This window comes from Chelonia mydas, chromosome 5, assembly GCF_015237465.2.
Source record: "Chelonia mydas isolate rCheMyd1 chromosome 5, rCheMyd1.pri.v2, whole genome shotgun sequence".
Taxonomy (NCBI): Eukaryota; Metazoa; Chordata; order Testudines; family Cheloniidae; genus Chelonia; species Chelonia mydas.
In genome coordinates this window covers 93,026,932-93,046,538 of record NC_051245.2, presented here as the reverse complement: position 1 = coordinate 93,046,538, position 19,607 = coordinate 93,026,932, and the positions used below count along the sequence as shown (strand labels likewise).

General features: G+C 39.8%; 1 protein-coding gene across 3 annotated transcripts in view; it reads left to right on the top strand.

Moving 5' to 3' along the window:
- The window catches only part of VPS13A (vacuolar protein sorting 13 homolog A), a 265,264-nt gene that overhangs the window by 9,544 nt on the left and 236,113 nt on the right, over window positions 1-19,607 (top strand). For all 3 annotated transcript variants that reach the window (XM_027827923.3, XM_043547506.1, XM_043547507.1), the window contains exons 2-7: window positions 1,560-1,603; window positions 7,201-7,243; window positions 9,208-9,303; window positions 9,600-9,701; window positions 10,742-10,851; window positions 11,257-11,316. In XM_027827923.3, the coding sequence (XP_027683724.2) occupies window positions 1,560-1,603; window positions 7,201-7,243; window positions 9,208-9,303; window positions 9,600-9,701; window positions 10,742-10,851; window positions 11,257-11,316 (455 nt within the window). The remainder of the gene's footprint in view (window positions 1-1,559; window positions 1,604-7,200; window positions 7,244-9,207; window positions 9,304-9,599; window positions 9,702-10,741; window positions 10,852-11,256; window positions 11,317-19,607) is intronic.

The window sequence follows — 19,607 nt, the reverse complement described above, 5'->3', positions numbered from 1 at the left end:
TTGTTTACTTGACAATTTACAAAATTCCATAATCTGTAGTGCATCTCCTAGTCACTGGCAAGCTACTGATCTACTTTATATGTATGTAGTTGTGCAGCACAGCAAATTCTTCTTCATGGGGCCTCTGCATAATCCTATTTGTGGGATATAGTGTTCCTGGTGTCGAGCTGTGATATATTTCTAGCCAGCAATGTCCATTTGTGCCACTCGGCGTCCCTCTGCAGAAGATTTCAAGAGCATAAAGGGGGCAGTGGCCTCAACTGCCCTTCAGTTGCTTTTTAGTTGCTGAAGATGCAGTGAGCTTGAGTTGCACAGTGTCCTCAGCGCTTTCCTCATCTGTTTCTTTGTTTTGATTCTGCCCTTTGTGGGCTATTTTCTTTTTAGTTTCACAGATTATTTAAACAGATTATTTAGTACTTTTCCTCAGATTGAAGCATAAAGAAAAATGAATCGTGCTGAAAGTACAAATTCAGAAGGTATAATAAACTTTGTGTGGAGCTGAATATTGTTCTTTGGACCTGATGGAAATGCTGCTGACACTAAAGTCTATTGGTTGCAAATGGTGTTGCACCGATGTGCAGCTCAGTAAAGACTCTAGTTAACGCTCTCATAGTTGCTTTGCCTCTACAGCGCTAACTGGAATGAAAAGCAGGAAAAGCTTACCTAAGTGAGCAGATACAACTTAGTATATACACGGGCAGCAGATCTGTTGAGTAGCAATGTTCTGTGTTTATTCAGGTAGTCACTTTTCTGAGCACATTTGCACCTAAAGACAGTTAGATTTACTTAATTGCTCTAGTTGGAAACATGAACATTAATTGTAAGCCTATAGAAGTCAGTTAAATGGATGTTTACCAATGTTGTTAACAGATGCAATATCAGACTTCATGACTTTTCTGGATACTAGGGCCTCGTCTAAAACCTACTGAAGTCAGTAAGAGTCTTCCATTTCTTCAATGTCCTATTGGTCAGCCTCTCAATCAGTAACAGAGGATCCAATAATTTACTCAGTCTTTTTTTTTTTTTTTAATTTCAGTTCTGGTATGGTAACAAGTGGCACATAATAGTCTGTATAGAAATTTAGAACACCTAGTTCTGTAGGAGGCAATTCTGATACTTTAAAGAATGTCTCAGAGAACTTTTGTGTGAAAATAGTAGGTAAAGACACATGAAACTTGTTTACATGGTCATCTCTGAAGGTCTCCTGATGTTGCTGTAGCACTGGTGCTAGTATCAGTGGCAGTTCTAGTGCAGACTGGCCGCTAATATTTTTGATCATGGCCCCATCTATGCTAGACGTGCTTTGAGACAGCTGGTTTGCAATAGTGCTCTCTTCATTATTGGCAACTGTGTGACATTTTTCAGGGGGAAAATGTCATTAATTGCAACATATGGTCTGTTTTCTCTTCATAAACAACAAACAAATATTAATACTAAACCTCTATCCTAATTGCTGAAAACTCACTGTGAAATAATGGTGCTTCTAGGTTTGCAGTAGTTTAGGAGATACAGAACTGTGTTTTAACTACAATTTTAACTCTTTTCATTTTTTCCTTTAGGAGCTGTAGCACTTAAGAATCTTGAAATAAAGGAAAATGCACTGGTAAGTTCAAAGCAAGCAAAAATGAGAAACTGTTACTATTGTTCTGAAAATAGTTGTTTGTATAGTATATTGAACATTTAAAGTGCCATATAAGGATGGAGTTGGTTGATTTTTAGCTAGAATAGTAAGCAGATATCTTTCATCTCAAGAAATAAATTGCTTTGGTCTTCTGAAAAACCTTCAAAAGTTATTTGTTCTTTCGTTTTTATGGACTGCTCTGCTACTATTATTTGAGAGACCATTTAAAAAAAATGTCATGAGGAAACTGGAATGACAGTTACAAGTCTGATCTAAAATATATAGCTTTATGAATAATAAAAAGATTTGCTGGCTAGAACACAGTTTATCAAGCACATAATCTAGTAAAACAGTATTTGAGATTAATATTAAAATATAGAGAATGGACTCTCTTGAGCACATCAGGAGATATTAAAACATGATGATCTTGACATAGAAACCTTTTTTTAATTATGTAAAATATTGAACAATCACAGCAGAAAATTTTAAAACAGCCCAAAGTCTTAGATTTCCCTAAGCATGTCTTAGAATGGTTAGAGGGAGAAAAATGAGAACTTTTGTATGGACAATGCATGGTCAAAATTTTTAATCCAGCAATTACTTAAATAATTTTGGCAATATACTCAAGAGGGTTATTTCACTTTGCATCACTCTGTTCCAGGCATGTTGGTATTTGTTTGAAGGCCTTGGACTTATTTTCCAGAGCTTCCAACTTGTGTCACAATAAATAATATATAAAATTTTCTCCCAAGCATGACAGAATAGATTTTTCTTGCATGAAAACTGTATTAATTTAACTCAGCCCCATAGGCTTAATTTTCAAAAATTAAGCATTTTGGGTATATTATGTGAAATATTATAAAGTATTAAACTATACAGTTAGCATTTATGTTAAGAAATATTTTGCACCGAACAGTTGCTCCTGATGTTTTTCCCTTTAGGATGAAACTGGTGGAACTTCTGTTTTTTAAAATGCTTTTTGAATCCCCCGAGCCGTGGTGGTGGGGTAGAGCTTGATCCAGACTTGCTGCAGGCTATAAGTGTTGCCCTCCGAATATTTGTCAGTTTCTTCTTGAGATACATTTGTGAAGGAACTCCATATGGGAAACTGTGCCTCATTGGCTGTTGCTTCAGCCCTTCACCCAATAATGAAGTGGATAACGTTTTAGTTGGATAACGTTTTAGTTGGATAACGTTTTTATTTCTGTAACCCTGTCTTTCAGCAGATCTGGTTGATTTAAAAAAAAAATCTTAACACCTAAGGAATTTCTAATAGCCTTGCACTAAGGAGCTATTGTGATAATTGGGCTACAAATTTACTCTTAATTGTGAGCTCAACTGTAAAAAGAATGTGAAAGTTCTTAATCTGTCACAATAACGTATAATAAAAAATGCCGATGGAAAAAGATATGAAGGGGAGACAGACTGAATTAATCGAAACAAAAAGGCATACAGATATAACTCAAGGGCTGTGTTAAGATCATGCTTGGTAAAGAATGAAAGAGTGGAACCAGAACTGATGTGTTGGAAACTAGACAATTGGTGGACAATATAATGAGGGGATTGGCTGTTCCACCCAGTATTCCCTTTGCGGATCCTTAGAGAAAGTGATTTTGGGGAGAAAAATTGGGTAGTGGACAAGTGTCACCATCATGGCCACCATTTCCACTGTCTGCTGGGACCCCAGGCCTTGGTCACCCTGAGAGATGTCCTGACCAGACTATGCCAGAGAGGGGACCCAGAAGACATCACCACCTCTACTGTGTCCAGCTGAATACAGAAGACCACCTGAGAGGAGACGGGATCAGACCTTAACAGCAGCAGCCCTTCTCAACTATTTGCTCTTTTCCCCTAAAGGACAGTTATTACCATCTTTAGATGGTGTCTGAGACTGTCAAACAAGGGTTTTTTCCTCTTCTAAGAACTGTCTCCCACTAAAGGGAAAGGGAACAAGGGATGTTGTTAAGCTGAAAGCCTTACTTAATATTTTACATTTCAATTGCTTTAGTTCTTTTTCTTTCTTTTTCTTTCTTTTTAATAAAAGCTTAAGAGGATTTCTAATGGTTCATTTTCCAGGGTATTAAGCAGGCTAAGATCTTTGTAAACCAAACCCCAGACCTTATTTAACACCTTTGACTCTCTGGGCGCATATATTCCATCTAAATTAATGCAGAAGAGCTAAAATCCAGGACTGATATCCCGCAGGTGATTTTCACCAGAGAAGGAGATTGACAAGTTAAATTTTCCTTTATGAGCTCAATATCTGACCTTTTTTTTAAAACAAACAGAAAAAGTGATCTGATTCATTCTTCATTGTGCCATGGTTCACAGATCTAATATAACAGGTACTTCAGCTTGCAGTTACTGCAGTTGGAAGTAGAACCAGACCTGTCAGTCACTGATAGTAGGAGAATGACCTGCTCCCTGAAGTTGTTCCCAGTTTTCCTTCAAGTGCAGTGGGTGCACATACACCTAGAATGAAATGTAGATGTGTGCCCAGTACACTCACCATCTCCATGAAGTGCTGTTTGATTCAGGTAAACTGAAGTGTGTGCAGAGTATGATAGAAGATTTGCCCTTCGAAGGATCCAAGCTTTTCCCCCCTCAAAAGTCAGACAACAGTATGTGCACTGTAAAGGACTCCCGTGCGAATCTCTGTTCACTAGGAGTTTGTACTCTGATGAAAAAGGAGCAGTTAGGCCTCATCTTTGTTATAGATCCTTGATCTGGCAGAGATCAGACGATTCTGCCAAGAGAGGCTCTAGACCTCTCCATTGTTGCCAGCCAGTGTTGTGTATAGGTCCTTCTAACCAGACAGCCTCAACCTCCCCAAGTTGAGCAGCTCCATGACTAAGTTGAAAACAATGGGACTCAGGGGCCAGCTTTGCTTCACACCGCTACGGATCGGAATTTCAGGCATCTCTCCTTCCATGGAGTGGGCGGTGGTGGTGCAGCCTTCATACAACATCCCTATTGTGAATATCTGCAAACCAGCAAAATGGTAGTCTGTACAAACTTTTTCCAGACAATGCTGTTACTCAAGCCTCTAGATGCTATGCCAACTTTGGCAAAATGGTGTTAGTCTGTTCAAGTGATCCAAAGGCCCAGGACCTGTAAGGTAATTGCTGATGAGTCACCTACAGTGGAATGCATACGTGCACAATCCCTTGAAGGAGAAATAAAGAGTTACTTACCTGTACAGTAACTGTTGTTCTTTGAGATGTGTTGCTCACATACATTACGTGACCCTCCTTCCTCAATACTTTGGACAGTGTATGTAGCGATGTGAAGGAGCAGAGAGGGCGGTGGTGGACACATCCTTTTATGCTCTTGGCTTGACACTCGAGGAGAGCAGGGGTATATTGACCAGCTAGTGGAACTGCTGGCAGAAGTCTTCAACTTGAGTAAGATGGGTGCACATACACCTTTAACAGAATGTATATGTGAACACCTCTTGAAGAACAAGCAAATAACAATGTTTTTATCTGTCTCCATGGTCGCATGCTCAGCCTGATCCCCTGTTGCAGAGCTTTTCTGGGGAAATTTCCAAACTTTATTTTAAATTTCTGACTAATAATTCAGCTCACTGTGTCTGTTTAATTCCCAGCTGTGTCCTAGAGCTTGTATTTGCTTTTTGGGAAGATTGTCCCCTTAGCTCTACTTCTCCTTCTGGGGTTGAGTGAGTGGTGCTTCTCTAGGCTTCAGGTAGAGAGCTAGTCCAAGAAAAGCCAGAGGCAAAAGGGATCCTTCTCAAACTAAAAATCCCACTGACTAAGGCTGCAGCTTTCAAACTATAGCTTTGGTCACAGTGAGGACACTGGACGTTGTACAGAGGTGGGGATACTATGGAGCTGTGGAAGAATCACAGGAACTGCTTTGTCTCATTCCCAATCTTAAGCAACCCATGGAAGGGCCAAAACATGAATGAAATCATCAATTATCTATATCAGATTGAAGCAACACTCTCTTCTCATCCTCAGCCTTAGATTTGGGAACAAACAGAACAGGGCTCCCTCTGAAACATCTGAAAAAGCTCTGAAAAGATACTTGTCTTCATCGCATAGACATTTTTACTACTTGCATTTAGTTGGCAGGGTTTTTCCCAGCTTTGAGTGTTACCATTTGATCTGGTATGTATAACACTCTCTTCCAGGATCATATTCGGTCTATTATTGGCATTAAAAGAAGAAGAAAATTCACTTTTATTTCTTCTTGAACATTTTTTCCAATTATGGAGATATACGCAGAGAGAGCTTGAAACAAACACACAGTGATTTCTGTTTCTGAAGTATCTTAGATTCATGATAAATACTGATATATGGCACTATGGAAGTCAGTCAGAGGCCTTGGCTGAGGATGAATACTATCAGGTAGAAGGTCTCATCTCATACTGTTAACAGTATGGTGTAACAAACACGAAAATCGAACTCTTATTGGAGCCTATTTGAAATGTTGATCTCATATAGAGGCATGATTCAGAGAACCAGTGTCCATATGATACCTATCCAGTACTACTTATTTCTTCCACATCTTATCCTGTCACATCTGTTGACAGAATTCAGGGAATAGTCTCAGCTCCCTCAATTGGTGAGTGCAGAGAACCAGATTTTGTTGGAGGGATCCACCCATTAATAAACTAGGCAGAGTAATCCTTATGTTAGATGCCAGCTGGGGTTAATGGAGGAGGCTTTTTCAGGTCCCAGTTCAGTCCAGGGAATGGGTATCAGAAGCAAAAATCATAATATCCACTAGCTGGAACACAAGGATTCAGTAAGGTCTTGAAGGATTCTTTCTTCCAACAGACTTGCTCTGGTCATAACAGTCAGTGTGGCTGGGGCATTTATAAATAAATTAGGAATAAACACAATCAGTGCTATTCCAGAGAAAAAATCAACTTCTGTTCTGGGAAGAGCATACTTTCCTACCACTAAGGAGAGATGAACCCATCAATGGAGAGGTGAACATCAGAACTTACATGGCAGAAATTGGGTTAAGCAGAGTGGAACCTACATCCAGAAATACACTCACTCCTAGTCAGTATATTTACACATGGAAACACCAAGAAAATATCAAGGGACAGGGTATATCCTTGCTGCTAGTGAGTGACAGGGCTGGTTCTGCTCCCAAGCTCCAAGCAGGCTGACCTACGTATTCTAATTTGTGGGCCTTATCACTCGAAAAAGGGAAACTTTCAGGTAAGCACAGATACATATTCCTATTCTAGTAGTGTTGCATTCTAGCATAACAAAAAAACCAATACACATTTTGTACGTTCTGCCTCTGTTTTAACAGTCTGAAGAAGATTAAATGTCACAGCCCCCTAAAATGGTTTTGTGATCTAATAAACACATGTTCAATCTAATATGGTTGACATCTAATATGGTTAGACATCTAGGAAAAGACTCCCATACTAAGATATATTAAGAATATATGTTCTCAATTTATGTTTGGTGTTTGGAGCTAAGTGAACAGTAGTGTAATTTTGCCAAGAGAGGAGTCTGGGAAGAAAACATAAAGGTAAATTCAGTATGTTGCTTAAATAGGTCTAAATATTTTTTAAAAATACCTTCTCTTTGCAGAGTCAGCTGGATGTACCATTTAAAGTAAAAGCAGGGCATATTGGTAAGTTGCATTTTTGTAGCATGCACTACTTTGTAATAAATGGAGTAAGAGCTTGCAGATGTATTTTCTGTTCTTACCACTGACCTCAGGCATTTCAAGTAGTTAATTTTCTGAAGGGTGCTCTGCAGTGTGTAAATGAATGTGAATCAGTTCACCCATTCTGGAATAAATATCTTCATACCTGTAAAAGACATTCTTATTTTAACTCTGGAGGAGGAATGCTAACATGGAAAATATAAGGAAGATTTTCCTAGTTATCAAATATTTTAGAACGTATAAAATAACACTGTATATTAAAACCAAAAAATCCCAACTACTACATAATTTAGATTTTTTTCTTTCCTGCCTCCTGTAGTGTGTGAACACTTCAGCAGGCTTCCCATCACTGGCATGTTGCATGACTTGGGGAAGTTTCCTCAGAACACAAATTGACTGGTAGCATGACAAGAATTAATGACTGTCATAAGGCAGGGCTTCTCCCTAGCTTGCTAAGGATTCACTGCCATGCTATGTTTCTTTTAGGCAGGTTTATTGTCCAAACTAAAACAAACAAAACAGTTCCTCAGTGCACCCTTTGCATTTCAGACTGTCACTGTCTCTCCTCCCAGGGGACTCTGTCAGGCCTGCTGCTCCTGCTTCCTGCAGCTTCCTGGCTCTCTCTCAGCCAATTGCCCCTCACTGGGCCTGTCTCTGACCCTTAATAGCCCTGCATGCAACATTGCTCTCTTAATTGGCCCCAACTGGGAGCACCTGTTCTGGAAACTGGGACTGGACCTACTTAAGTTATAGGCAGGCAGCCACCCTGTGACATACTGTACCTCTCTTCCTCCCTCCCCCTTTTTAAAAAAAACAAACGACTCACAGGCAGGTTTTTTCTGACGTGTGAGGCCCTTCTGGACACCTTTCATCCCCGCCCCCACCCCCAACCAAAACACAAAAAACTTGGTATAACCTCCTATGTACAAATTCATACACATCAGTATTCCCCAAATACCCCACATTACATAAAGCCAACATTACAATCCATAATCTCCCCAGAGTCCTCATAACATTGTCTTCTCCAGGGCTTTGAGAAGGGCATCTTCTCTGCACACTGAGGCTTCAGCATGTCTGCACATAGAGATTCTTAATTCTCCCTCAAGTTCACCGACAGTGAGGTTCAAGCAACTTCTTTCTTCCTGTCTTGAGTGGTCTGGCGTTCTCCAGCCAGCTGCTCTTTTTCTTGCTGAATCAGCTGTAGCTCTCATTCTGCAGCCACCAGTTGCTCCCCTGTCTTCACACCGGAACCCATAAAACAAATGTCCTCTGCCTTTCCTCCCGCGAAGGACCACTGCCTTCGCCCCAGCCAAGGAGTCTGTGAGAAGGCTGAGATTTATAGGGGGAAAAATACACTGGGAGTGATAGCCCTGCTTGATCTTGAAGAACTATTTTGCCTATGTTTGGGAAATAAAACTGCCTAAAAGAGACTGCAGGAATAGCAGTGGTTTTTTTGAGGGCTGAGGAGAAGACTTACTTTGTTACAATGTCACTGAATTGAAAAAGCAAATAGTTTATAAGAAAATCTGCTGAATCTCAATCCAGTATTTTTTCCTCTTTCAAATTTATCCCTAAATGCACTTTTCCCATAAAGCTTACAATAAATACTTAAATATTTTGATTGAGCCAGCAAGATGTGTGCATATCTAAAATGTCCAATCCTGTTGCTATTGGCCTTATCTTTCCTCCTTTCATCCTGTCCCCACTTTTATGTGTTTACCCTGCTAGTTGCTATTTCTAAAAAATTGTAATGTATCTAAAGATTGTGAAACTTGTCACAGACTAGTTTTCTGTTTGCTTTGAAAGGTACTTAACATGCATTTGACTATGTTAGGGAAATTTTAGATTTTTTTTTTTTAAACCTTGTAACATTCTTGTCAATCAAATTTCATTACATATTGTTATAACTTTTCTTTTATATGCTGTAGGTCAACTTAATCTACAAATCCCATGGAAAAACCTTTATACTCAGCCAGTTGAGGCTGTTCTGGATGGAGTTTATTTGCTTGTAGTGCCTACAGCCAGTAAGTTGAGTGAGAGGAAAACTGTATATTATTGAGCTTTATTTTATTGTAATACTATTTTAAAAATCACAGTAGTAGATCATGTATACCATTACTCTTATTCCCAGGAGTTGCTGTTGCCTAACCCAAGTTCTGTTTTTCATATTTGATTTTCTTTTACTGTATTATTAAATCTTTAATATGTTCAAAAAAGATATTTCTTATTTCATCAAAATTATCTTCAAAGATGTTTTCAGAATTTTAACTTAGTATATATTCTTACTTGTCTCTTAACATTCTCTCCCTTCTTTATGTAGGCATAAAATATGATGCTGAAAAGGAAGACAGACATCTCCTAGAAGCAAAGCAAAGGGAACTGCAAAGAATAGAGGATGCAAAACAGAAAATAGCTGATCAGGGTAAGGAGGAAAAACAAATAACATGGCTGTATGTATTGCTAGATCTTTTAACTCCAAAAGCTGCCTGATGTTAAACTAATTGAATGTGAATTCTATCAGATTAGTTGCTGCCCTTGCAATATTTTTAAAAATGTTTTAGTTATGTGCACTAACATATAGTAAATTCACTAACGTCCCTTAACTGGTAGCTGTGAAAACTGATGGCTACTGGCTACTGTTCATTTTTGTGCAGGATATTTACTTTATTTCCGAAGTTTGTATTACGTATAAATATTGACATTAGGGGTAGGCCAGCTATTATAGTTGGTACTTCAGTCATGTTATCAAGCTTTCAGGACACATGTACTGCATAAGTTTCAAAAATAAACAGGGCTTTGGAAGTATAATTCACCTTTTTTTACAATTGTCTGCCAAACTCACTTTCTCTCTGTTATGAAGCAAATTTTAATTTTGGCTCCAGCAACACAGAATCTTCTTGTATTTTTGTGGCAATGCCTCCCTAAAGGCTAATTCTACAACGTATGGAGTGCCTTATTGTTTTCTACTGCAAATTTGTTGGGTGTTGAGGGAGGATACTTAGGACTGGATTTTGAAAGGTATTTAGACACCTAAAGTGTAGATAGGTGCTAGCAGCTTTTGAAAGTCCCCCTGGGTGCCTAACCCCTAGCAGGATTTTGAAAATCCCTCTAGGTGCCTGTCTGCATTTTCAGATACCTTTAAAAATCTGCCCCTTACTGCATCACTGGAGGTTTAAGCAGGATGAGGCCGTAGAGGACAGTGATATAAACATTATGAAAGTAAACTGAATGGTAGTGTTTAGTACAGCTACAGTACAGTATAGCAGCAAGTACAGCTTCTGGTACATGGAATCACTCCAGCATGTGGCTTTTGTAGTTAGGAAGTATTATGCTCCTACCACTGTTGATTCCTGGAGTCTAATCAGTTACAAAATTTATTATAATAAAATTATTTCTCATTCAGTTTTATTTCTCTCTCATGCTTAATTTGAGTAAAAATATAACACCTGTGCTTCAATTTAGATAAAGGACAAGAAGAGAAACAAGACAGTTTTGTAGAAAAATTAGTCACTCAGGTCATCAAAAATCTTCAGGTGAAAATTTCCAACATTCATGTTCGATATGAAGATGATGTAAGTACTTCTGTATATGTGGAACATTTGGCTTTTGTGTATTATTTTAAATTATTGTGGATGACCCCCAGCTAGTTTCTTTTCCCCGCCTTATACTTTCCACATTATGAGGGAACTTCTAATATTCCAGCAGTTTTCAGCTGTGTTTTTTGTGCCTTTCTTAAGGATGTATACTGTGTAATAAATCAAATAGCATTGATTTATGTATTTCTAAAAAAAATACCAAAATAAATAAATGAGAGATGAGCATTTGATAAATGTAAATATAAATTTGGAGTTCAAAGTACATAAAATAAGGGTACATAATTGTGCAAGCAGTTATTCACATGTTGCAAACTGTTTATTTCCTTTTCTTCATGTATTCTGATTTTAAGTAATTCTTTTTGTATTTTTTCCTCTTATTAGATCACAAATCGAGAGAACCCCCTGTCATTTGGGGTCTCACTTCAGAATCTCAGTTTGCAGGTAATTTAGTTTTATACTAGAAAGAATCCAGTAGGCTCATCATGTTTTAAAGAATATTAATCTAGCAATAATAATATTAATCCAGGAATAAATCAGTGCATCTGATAAATGATAGATACAAGCAAGTATGCTCTTATCTAAAACTGCTGTTTGTTAGATATATAGGTAAGTACACACACACCTACCTAATAAGTTTAGGATGTCCCAGATATAGTTACCCATAGTCTGAGATGGTTTCTAGTGATCAGTAGCCGGGCTTCCAGCGGCCCTCTTTCCGTCCAGCTGATGGGGAGTTTAGATGTCAGCTCCTTGCCCGAAGAAAAGCTCCCTTGGATTGTTCCCAGGTATTCATTTTTACCTGTGTCTTATAGTTAACTAACAAAACACATAACCTATAGTGGCTCATAGTGGGTCATCATAATAACCTCTGCTTGGTCACCAATTCTCCTAATTTCAACAAACTGCTCATTATCTCAAGACATTTCTAGTATTTCTAGCCATAACAACAATATATCAGGGCACCTAAAACCAAGGTTGCTATTCACTCACCCTTTTCCATAACTTTCTAACCCATCCTCCCATTCTGATTAACAACCTGCAGATATGCAGCTGCCTGACCTTATCCCACAAAGGCCTAAGATTATTCCTTGCTCTGTGGTATTTAGTTTTCAGATGGCGGTGGCGGAACATACAGAATGACTGACTGCAGTGTTGTCAAGTTCTGGGGTACACACTGGAATGTCAAATTCTGGCCAGTAGCCACCGCTCTCCACTCTGCTTTCTCACGCCTCTGCAGAATACATCTGAGAACATTTGAGAACCTCTGGTGTAGACCAGGCTGGTATGCGTTGAAAGTTTGCTAGTATGTGTTGCGCTGTCTGGATTGGCTCACAACTGAGAGTGCCTACTTCAGGGCAGACTATCAGGAAACAGGACAGATACCCCAAGCTGGTGGTGTGTTCTGTAACTATATTTCACTAAGCCAGTGAAAATGTAAAGTCCTGAATCACTATACCAGTCTTACCATGGAGTCACAGACACCATAGATTCACCAGTCCATCTTACCACCCAGACAAACTGGACTTCATGATAGAGGGTCACTTAAACCAAAAATCACACCACATTAGGTTGCTCCAAGAGACCAGTCGCTTACTCCTGATCAATTGATACTCTAGATATTACACCAAAGACAATGCTGGTAGCCAATTCTGTAGTAAACTAACTAAAGGTTTGTTAGCTAAGAAAAGAAAATGAGTTATTGAGAGGTTAAAGCTGATAAAATATATGCACAGGTGAGTCACAGTTTGTAATTCCAAATTGTGACAATGATATAATAATCCGCCACTTTCCCAAAAGTCTTTTGAGGGTACCCAGATTGTCTCTGGGGATCTCCACATTGCATCTGGTACACTTCCTATAAGAGTCCAAACAGTCCAGAAATCTAGGATTTTTCCTTGAACCCATACTTATAGATTCTTCTCACAGAAAACAAAGCGAGTGTGTCACTACCCACATGGACTTTTTCGTTGATGGTGGAGAGTGAGGAATGCATTTTGAGTCTTTGACCTCTAATCATCACACACAGTGACCATTTGCTTTAAAATTAGCACTTTTCTGTTGAAGTTCTTCATTTGCATTCCACAAGGCTTCTTTCGTGTTTGATGGGTTATTTAGTTAAAGGGGTACACACAATGTAAATGGTTGCGACTACATTATAACAGGATACAGTTTAAACTCCAAATACACTCTTATACGTTTAACAATCACTTTGATCTATACTAATACACAAGTACATTGGCCTTGGACTCTGGCATGAGCTGGCACATGGTCTGCCAGTGTCACAGTGTGTGTTACGGTTGAATCAGTACTATGTTAATGTGCACTATGGAACTGTGTATGTGTCAGCAGGGTCCACATGCTGGGCTGGGCTAGTTAGTGTGCAACATGTTGGTGCGTTTCAGAGTGCCCTTTAGCGTGCATTGCCCCACTGTGTAGACAAATCCTATTGCCCTCCTGGGCCTGACAGCCAGAGTTAATCGTAGCAATTGCCAGTATCCTAAATACAAAGGCTAACAGCTTCTAGAACTCATTTCTAACTGTCCCAGAAGTTTGCCTTGTATCTATACTCCATTTTAATAGCTGTCCCCCACTAATCTGGGAATGTTTAAACACATCCTTGGACACTTTATACACTATTCCAATCCTAGACCCAGATTTCAGGACTGAGGAAGAGCTTTTTAATTCACTTCTCACTCAGGACTGCTGTAACACTAAACACAAATTGCGACAAAATGTGTTGCTAGCATTAAATTGCATACAAAATTGCAACCACCATATCCTAAGTAGATACTGCACTTCTACTTTTTTTTTTTTTTTTTTTTTTTTACCATAATTGGAATTTAAGTACGATAGTCTGATGTTCAGATTTTAAATGATAGTATTGAAGCTGCCACCATTCGAGAATGTACTCCAGAAGAGGGGAGGTGGTGAAAACAAGTGACTAGATGAATTTTTTTGGAAGGGAAGGGGAAAGGAGGGAGAAAAGGTCCTGAATGGTCTCTTGCTTAAGTCAGTGAGTCCAGTGGGAAGTAAGAAAAAAACGTAGAGAGCCCTAAAAATGTTCTGGAATGGAAAGATGCAATGATGCAATTATTTGTATCAGGAACAGTCAAAAGCTCTTAGATCTTTTTTTTTTTGCCTTTCCATGTATTTAAAGATGCACAATCCTGGTAAACAAGTCAAACTTCGGAAAATAGAATTAAAAGTAGTGTCTGGTACCACCCCTACCCCAGAAATGTTACCATTTTTTGTGCTTTTATGAATAATGTTTTCTTCTTTTCAAACCCCACACCCAAAAAACCCAGCTGTTCTCCCCTATTGTGGTGTTGGTGGCAGACTAACAGGACTATCCTTGGGAAAACAGTGAAATGATACATTTAGCAGCTGTTTGTGTAAACTCCAAACAAGCAAAAAAAAAATCCTATTCCTCTCCCCCGATTTCTCAGGATGATGTTCTTAATTTTGAGTTAAAATAGCAGTGAAGACCAGGCATTTTGGATTTTAACTTGGATTAGCAACTTGAGTTAAATCCCAGGTTCCTCTACAGCTGTGGTCCCCAAACTTCTTCTGTGGTGCCCCTGCTCCCCCTTACTGTAGGAGATCTCATACTTCTTGAAAATAAGCTGAGTCTTCTCTTCAGTCCTGTCTGAGGTAGGAAGGAGCCAAGATCTTTGGATGGTGCTTCTCACAGGTCACATCCCAGAGAATATACCAAAAAGGTCTAAGATTTATCACTTACCCAAACCTGCTCCTTCCAGATCTGATTGGTGCTGTGATCTGTATCTGCCATATGAGTTTCCTTGCCCTGTCATAGCTGATCACACAAGTTCAAATCAGTCCTCAAGTCACTGCCAGATCATGCCTGCAACTTTCTGGGTGTGTGACAGTGTGTACCTTTGTCATGTTTCATTGCGTTGCTTCCAAGTCAGGTTCAAGTCCATTTATACACACCCAACAGAGACAGTCTAAACAAGTTGCTCTCGATCCCCTGTCATATTCTAGTTTTCCTTGAGTGGTGGAAGAATCCAGACAGTGTGTGTTTGGGGGGGACCCATTCAGCTATCCTCCAGTAGCTCTCGCAGTAGTTCCTGATGCATCTCTCCTTGGAGCTCATCACCAGAGCTAACTAGGACAGATGGGCTGCCCAAAATTCGTCTTTACACATCCATGTTCTGGAGCTCAGAGCTATCAGGTACACCTGTCTGCGCTTCCTACCCATGATAAAAGGACAATCTGTCCACATAACGACAGACAACAGGGCCAGTATGTACCACATAAATCAACAATGGGGACTGAAATCCTCCTTTCCTCTCCACAGAGGCTATGAAATTATGGAATTTCTGAACAACCCGTGATATCCTGCTCTGGATAGTCTACCTACCCAATCAAAACACTGTAGCTGAGGATTTCAGCAGGCGCTTTACTCAAGTTCATGGGTGGAAACTAGAGAAATCCATACTCAGACAGATATTTCTAAACTGGGGATTTCCAGAAACAGATCTCTTTGCCACTGTAGCTGGTGCAATGTTCTGTTAAAGGGGGAGGTTTGGATTGCTGTGCTCTGGAGGATGCCTTTCTCTTCTGGGTGGAGAACCTTGTATACAGCTTACCTCTCCTGCTGCTGATCCTCAAGGTCCTAAACAGAATCAAACAGGACAAAGCCACGGTCATCTTGATTGCATCAACCTAGCTGAGATAGGTTTGGCTTCCTTATCTTCATCTCTCCTCCTGAGGAGCCATCAATCTCCTGTTGCTGCCCAGTCTTTTCATGCAGGACTCAGCTGAGGCCTAACCAGTGCCGAATAGAACGGTTCTATTACGTCCCATGACTTGCATGCTATTCCTCTGTTGATGCAACTTAAAATTGCATTTTGCAACAGCATCGCATTGCTAACTCAGGTTGACATTGTGATCCACCACAGCTCCTAGATCTTTCTCAGCAGTGCTGTTGCCAAGCCAGTTATACCCCATTCTATATTTGTATATTTAGTTTTCCTTCCCTAAATGTAGCACCTTGCATTTATCTTCGTTGAATTTCATTTTATTGTATATAATAATCCAGTTCTCCAATTTATCAAGATCCCTCTGAATTTTAGCTCTGTTCTCTAAAGTGTTGGCAGCTTTCCTCCTCCTGCCCCTCCCAGCTTTGTGTCATCTGCAAATTTGATCAGTATGCTGTCTATTAACTACATCCAGGTAATTAATAAAGATGTTAACGTCAGACCCAGAACAGATCCCTGTGGAACCCACTTGAGACCTCTGTCCAATCTGACGACTGTGTGAAAACCCTTGCTGAAGTCTAAGTATATTAGGTCCCCTGCATTCCACAAAAAATGGAAACTGGGTCAGGTTACCAAGGATGAATATAAACAAATAACAAAAGTATATAGGGACAAAATTAGAAAGGCCGAGGCACAAAACGAGATTAAACTAGCTAGAGACATAAAGGGTAACAAGAAAACATTCTATAAATACGTTAGAAGCAAGAGGAAAACCAAGAACGGGGAGGGAGAACAATAACAGAAAATGTGGAAATGGCAGAAGTGCTAAATGACCTTTTTGTTTGTTTTCACCAGAAAGGTTAGTATCAGTTGGATGTCTAACATAGTGAATGCCAGTGGAAATGAGGTAAGCTCAGAGGCTCAAATAGGGAAAGAACAATTTAAAAATTACTTAGACAAGTTAGATGTCTTCAGGTCACCAGGACCTGATGAAATACGTCCTAGAATACTCACAGAGCTGACCAAGTTGATATCTGAGCCATTTGCGATTACCTTCAAAAAGTCATGGAAGATGGGAGAGATTCCAAAGGACTGGAAAAGGGCAAATATAGTGCCAGTCTATAAAAAGGGAAATAAGGACAACCAGGAGAATTACAGACCAGTCATCTTAACTTCAGTACTCGGAAAGATAATAGAGCAAATAATTAAGCAGTCAATTTACTAACACTTAGAAGATAATACTGTCATAAATAACAGTCAGCATGGATTTGTCAAGAACAAACTGTGTTAAACCAACCTAATAGCTTTCTTTGACAGGGTATCAAGCCTTGTGGATTGGGGAAAGCAGTAGATGTGGTCTATCTAGATTTTAGTAAGGCTTTTGATACTGTCTCGCATGACCTTCTCATAAACAAACTAGGAAATACAACCTAGATGGAGGTACTATAAGGTGGATGCATAACTGGTTGGAAAACAGTTCCCAGAGAGAAGTTACCGGTGTTTCACAGTCAAACTGGAAGGGCATATTGAGTGAGGCCCTGCAGGGATCCGTTCTGGTTCCGGTGCTGTTCAATATCTTTGTTAATCAAACGATTTAGACAATGGCATGGAGAGTACACTTACAAAGTTTGCAGACGATACCCAGCTGGGAGAGGTTGAAAGTGCTTTGGAGCATAGGATTAACATTCAAAATGATCTGGATAAACCGGAGAAATGGTCTGAAGTAAATAGGATGAAATTCAATAAGGAGAAATGCAAAGTACTCCACTTAGGAAGGAACAATCAGTTGCACATATACAAAATGGGGAATGACTGCCTAGGAAGGAGTACTGCAGAAAGGGATCTAGGGGTCATAATGGATCACAAGTTAAATATGAGTCTACAGTGTAACACTGATGTTTGCTTTTTTATTTTTACAACATGGGATGTATTATCAGGAGTGTTTGTAAGCAAGACACGAGAAGTAATTCTTCTGCTGTACTATGTGCTTATTAGGTATCAACTGGACAATTTGTGTCCAGTTCTGGGCACCACATTTCAGGAAAGATGTGGATAAATTGGAGAAAGTCCAGAGAAGAGCAACAAAATTAATTAAAGATTTAGACAACATGACCCAGGAGGGAAGACTGAAAAATTGGATTTGTTTAGTCTGGTGAGGAGAAGACTGAAAGGGGACATAACAGTTTTCAAGTACATAAAAGATTGTTACAAGGAGGGAGAAAAAATGTTCTCCTTAACCTCTGAGGATAGGACAAGAGGCAATGGGCTTAAATTGCAGCAAGGGTGGTTTAAGTTGGACATTAAGAAAAACTTCCTGTCAGAGTGGTTAAGCGGAATAAATTTTGACCAGGGAGGTTGTGAAATCTCCATCATTGGAGATTTTTAAAGAGCAGGTTAGACAAACGCCCATTGGAGATGATCTAGATCATGCTCAGTCCTGCCATGGATGCAGGGGACTGGACTAGATGACCTCTTGGACTAGATCCAGTCTTACAATTCTGTGATTCCCTCTATCCACCAAACCAGTTACCCTGTCATGGAAGGAAATCAAGCTGGTTTGATATGATTTGTTCTTAGTAAATCCATGCTGGCTGCTAGTGATTATCCCTTCATCTCCCGGTATTTGCAGATGGAATGTTTTATGTATTGCTCTAGTACAGGGGTTCTCAAATTTCATTGCACCGGGACCCCCTTCTGACCAAAAGAAATTACTACATAACCCCAGGAAGGGGGACCAAAACCTAAGCTTGCCTGAGCCCCACTGCCCCAGGTGGGATGGGCCAAAGCCCAAGGGCTTCAGACCCAGGCTGGGGGCCTGTAACCTGAGCCCCACCACCCAGGGCTGAAGCCCTTGGGCTTTGACTTTCGCCATGGGTGATGGGGCTTAGGCTTTGGCCCCGGGCCCAGACACTTCTAACTCCAGCCTTGGTGACTCAATTAAAATGGGCTTGCAACCCACTTTGGGGTCCCAACCCAGAGTTTGAGAACTGCTGCTCTAGTAGCTTCCCTGGTATCAAACTCAGGCTGACTGGTCTTCCCCTGTTCCTCCTTTTAAAGATGGGCACTATGTTAGCCCTTCGCCAAGCTTCTGGGACATAAGAACGGCCATACTGGGTCAGACCAAAGGTCCATCTAGCCTAGTATCCTGTCTTCTGACAGTGGCCAATGCCAGGTGCTCCAGAGGGAATGAACAGAACAGGTAATCATCAAGTGATTTATTCCCTGTTGCCCATTCCCAGCTTCTGGCAAATGGAGGCTAGGGACACCATCCTTGCCCATCCTGGCTAATAGCCACTGAAGGACCTATTCTCCATGAATTTATCTAGTTCTTTTTTGAACCCTGTTGTAGTCTTGGCCTTCACAACATCCTCTGGCAAAGAGTTCCACAGGTTGACTCTGCATTGTGTGAAGAAATACTTCCTTTTTTTTTTTTTTTTTAAACCTGCTGCCTGTTAATTTCATTTGGTGACCCCTAGTTCTTGTGTTATGAGGAGTAAATAACACTTCCTTATTTACTTTCTCCACACCGGTCATGATTTTATAGACCTCTCTCATATCCCCTCTTAGTCGTCTCTTTTCCAAGCTGAAAAGTGCCAGTCTTATTCTCTCATATGGAAGCTGTTCCGTACCCCTAATCATTTTTGTTGCCCTTTTCTGAACCTTTCCCAAGTCCAGTATATCTTTTTTTGAGATGGGCAGCCACATTTGCATGCAGTATTCAAGATGCGGGCATACCATGGATTTATATGGAGGCAATATGATATTTTCTGTCTTATTATCTATCCCTGTCTTAATGATTCCCAACATTCTGTTCGCTTTTTTTGACTGCCGCTGCACATTGAGTTGATGTTTTCAGAGAGCTATCTACATTGAATCCAAGATCTTTCTTGAGTGGTAAAAGCTAATTTAGACCCCATCATTTTATATGTATAATTGGGATTATGTTTTCCAATGTGCATTACTTTGCATTTATTAACATTGAATTTCATTTGCCATTTTGTTGCCCAGTTT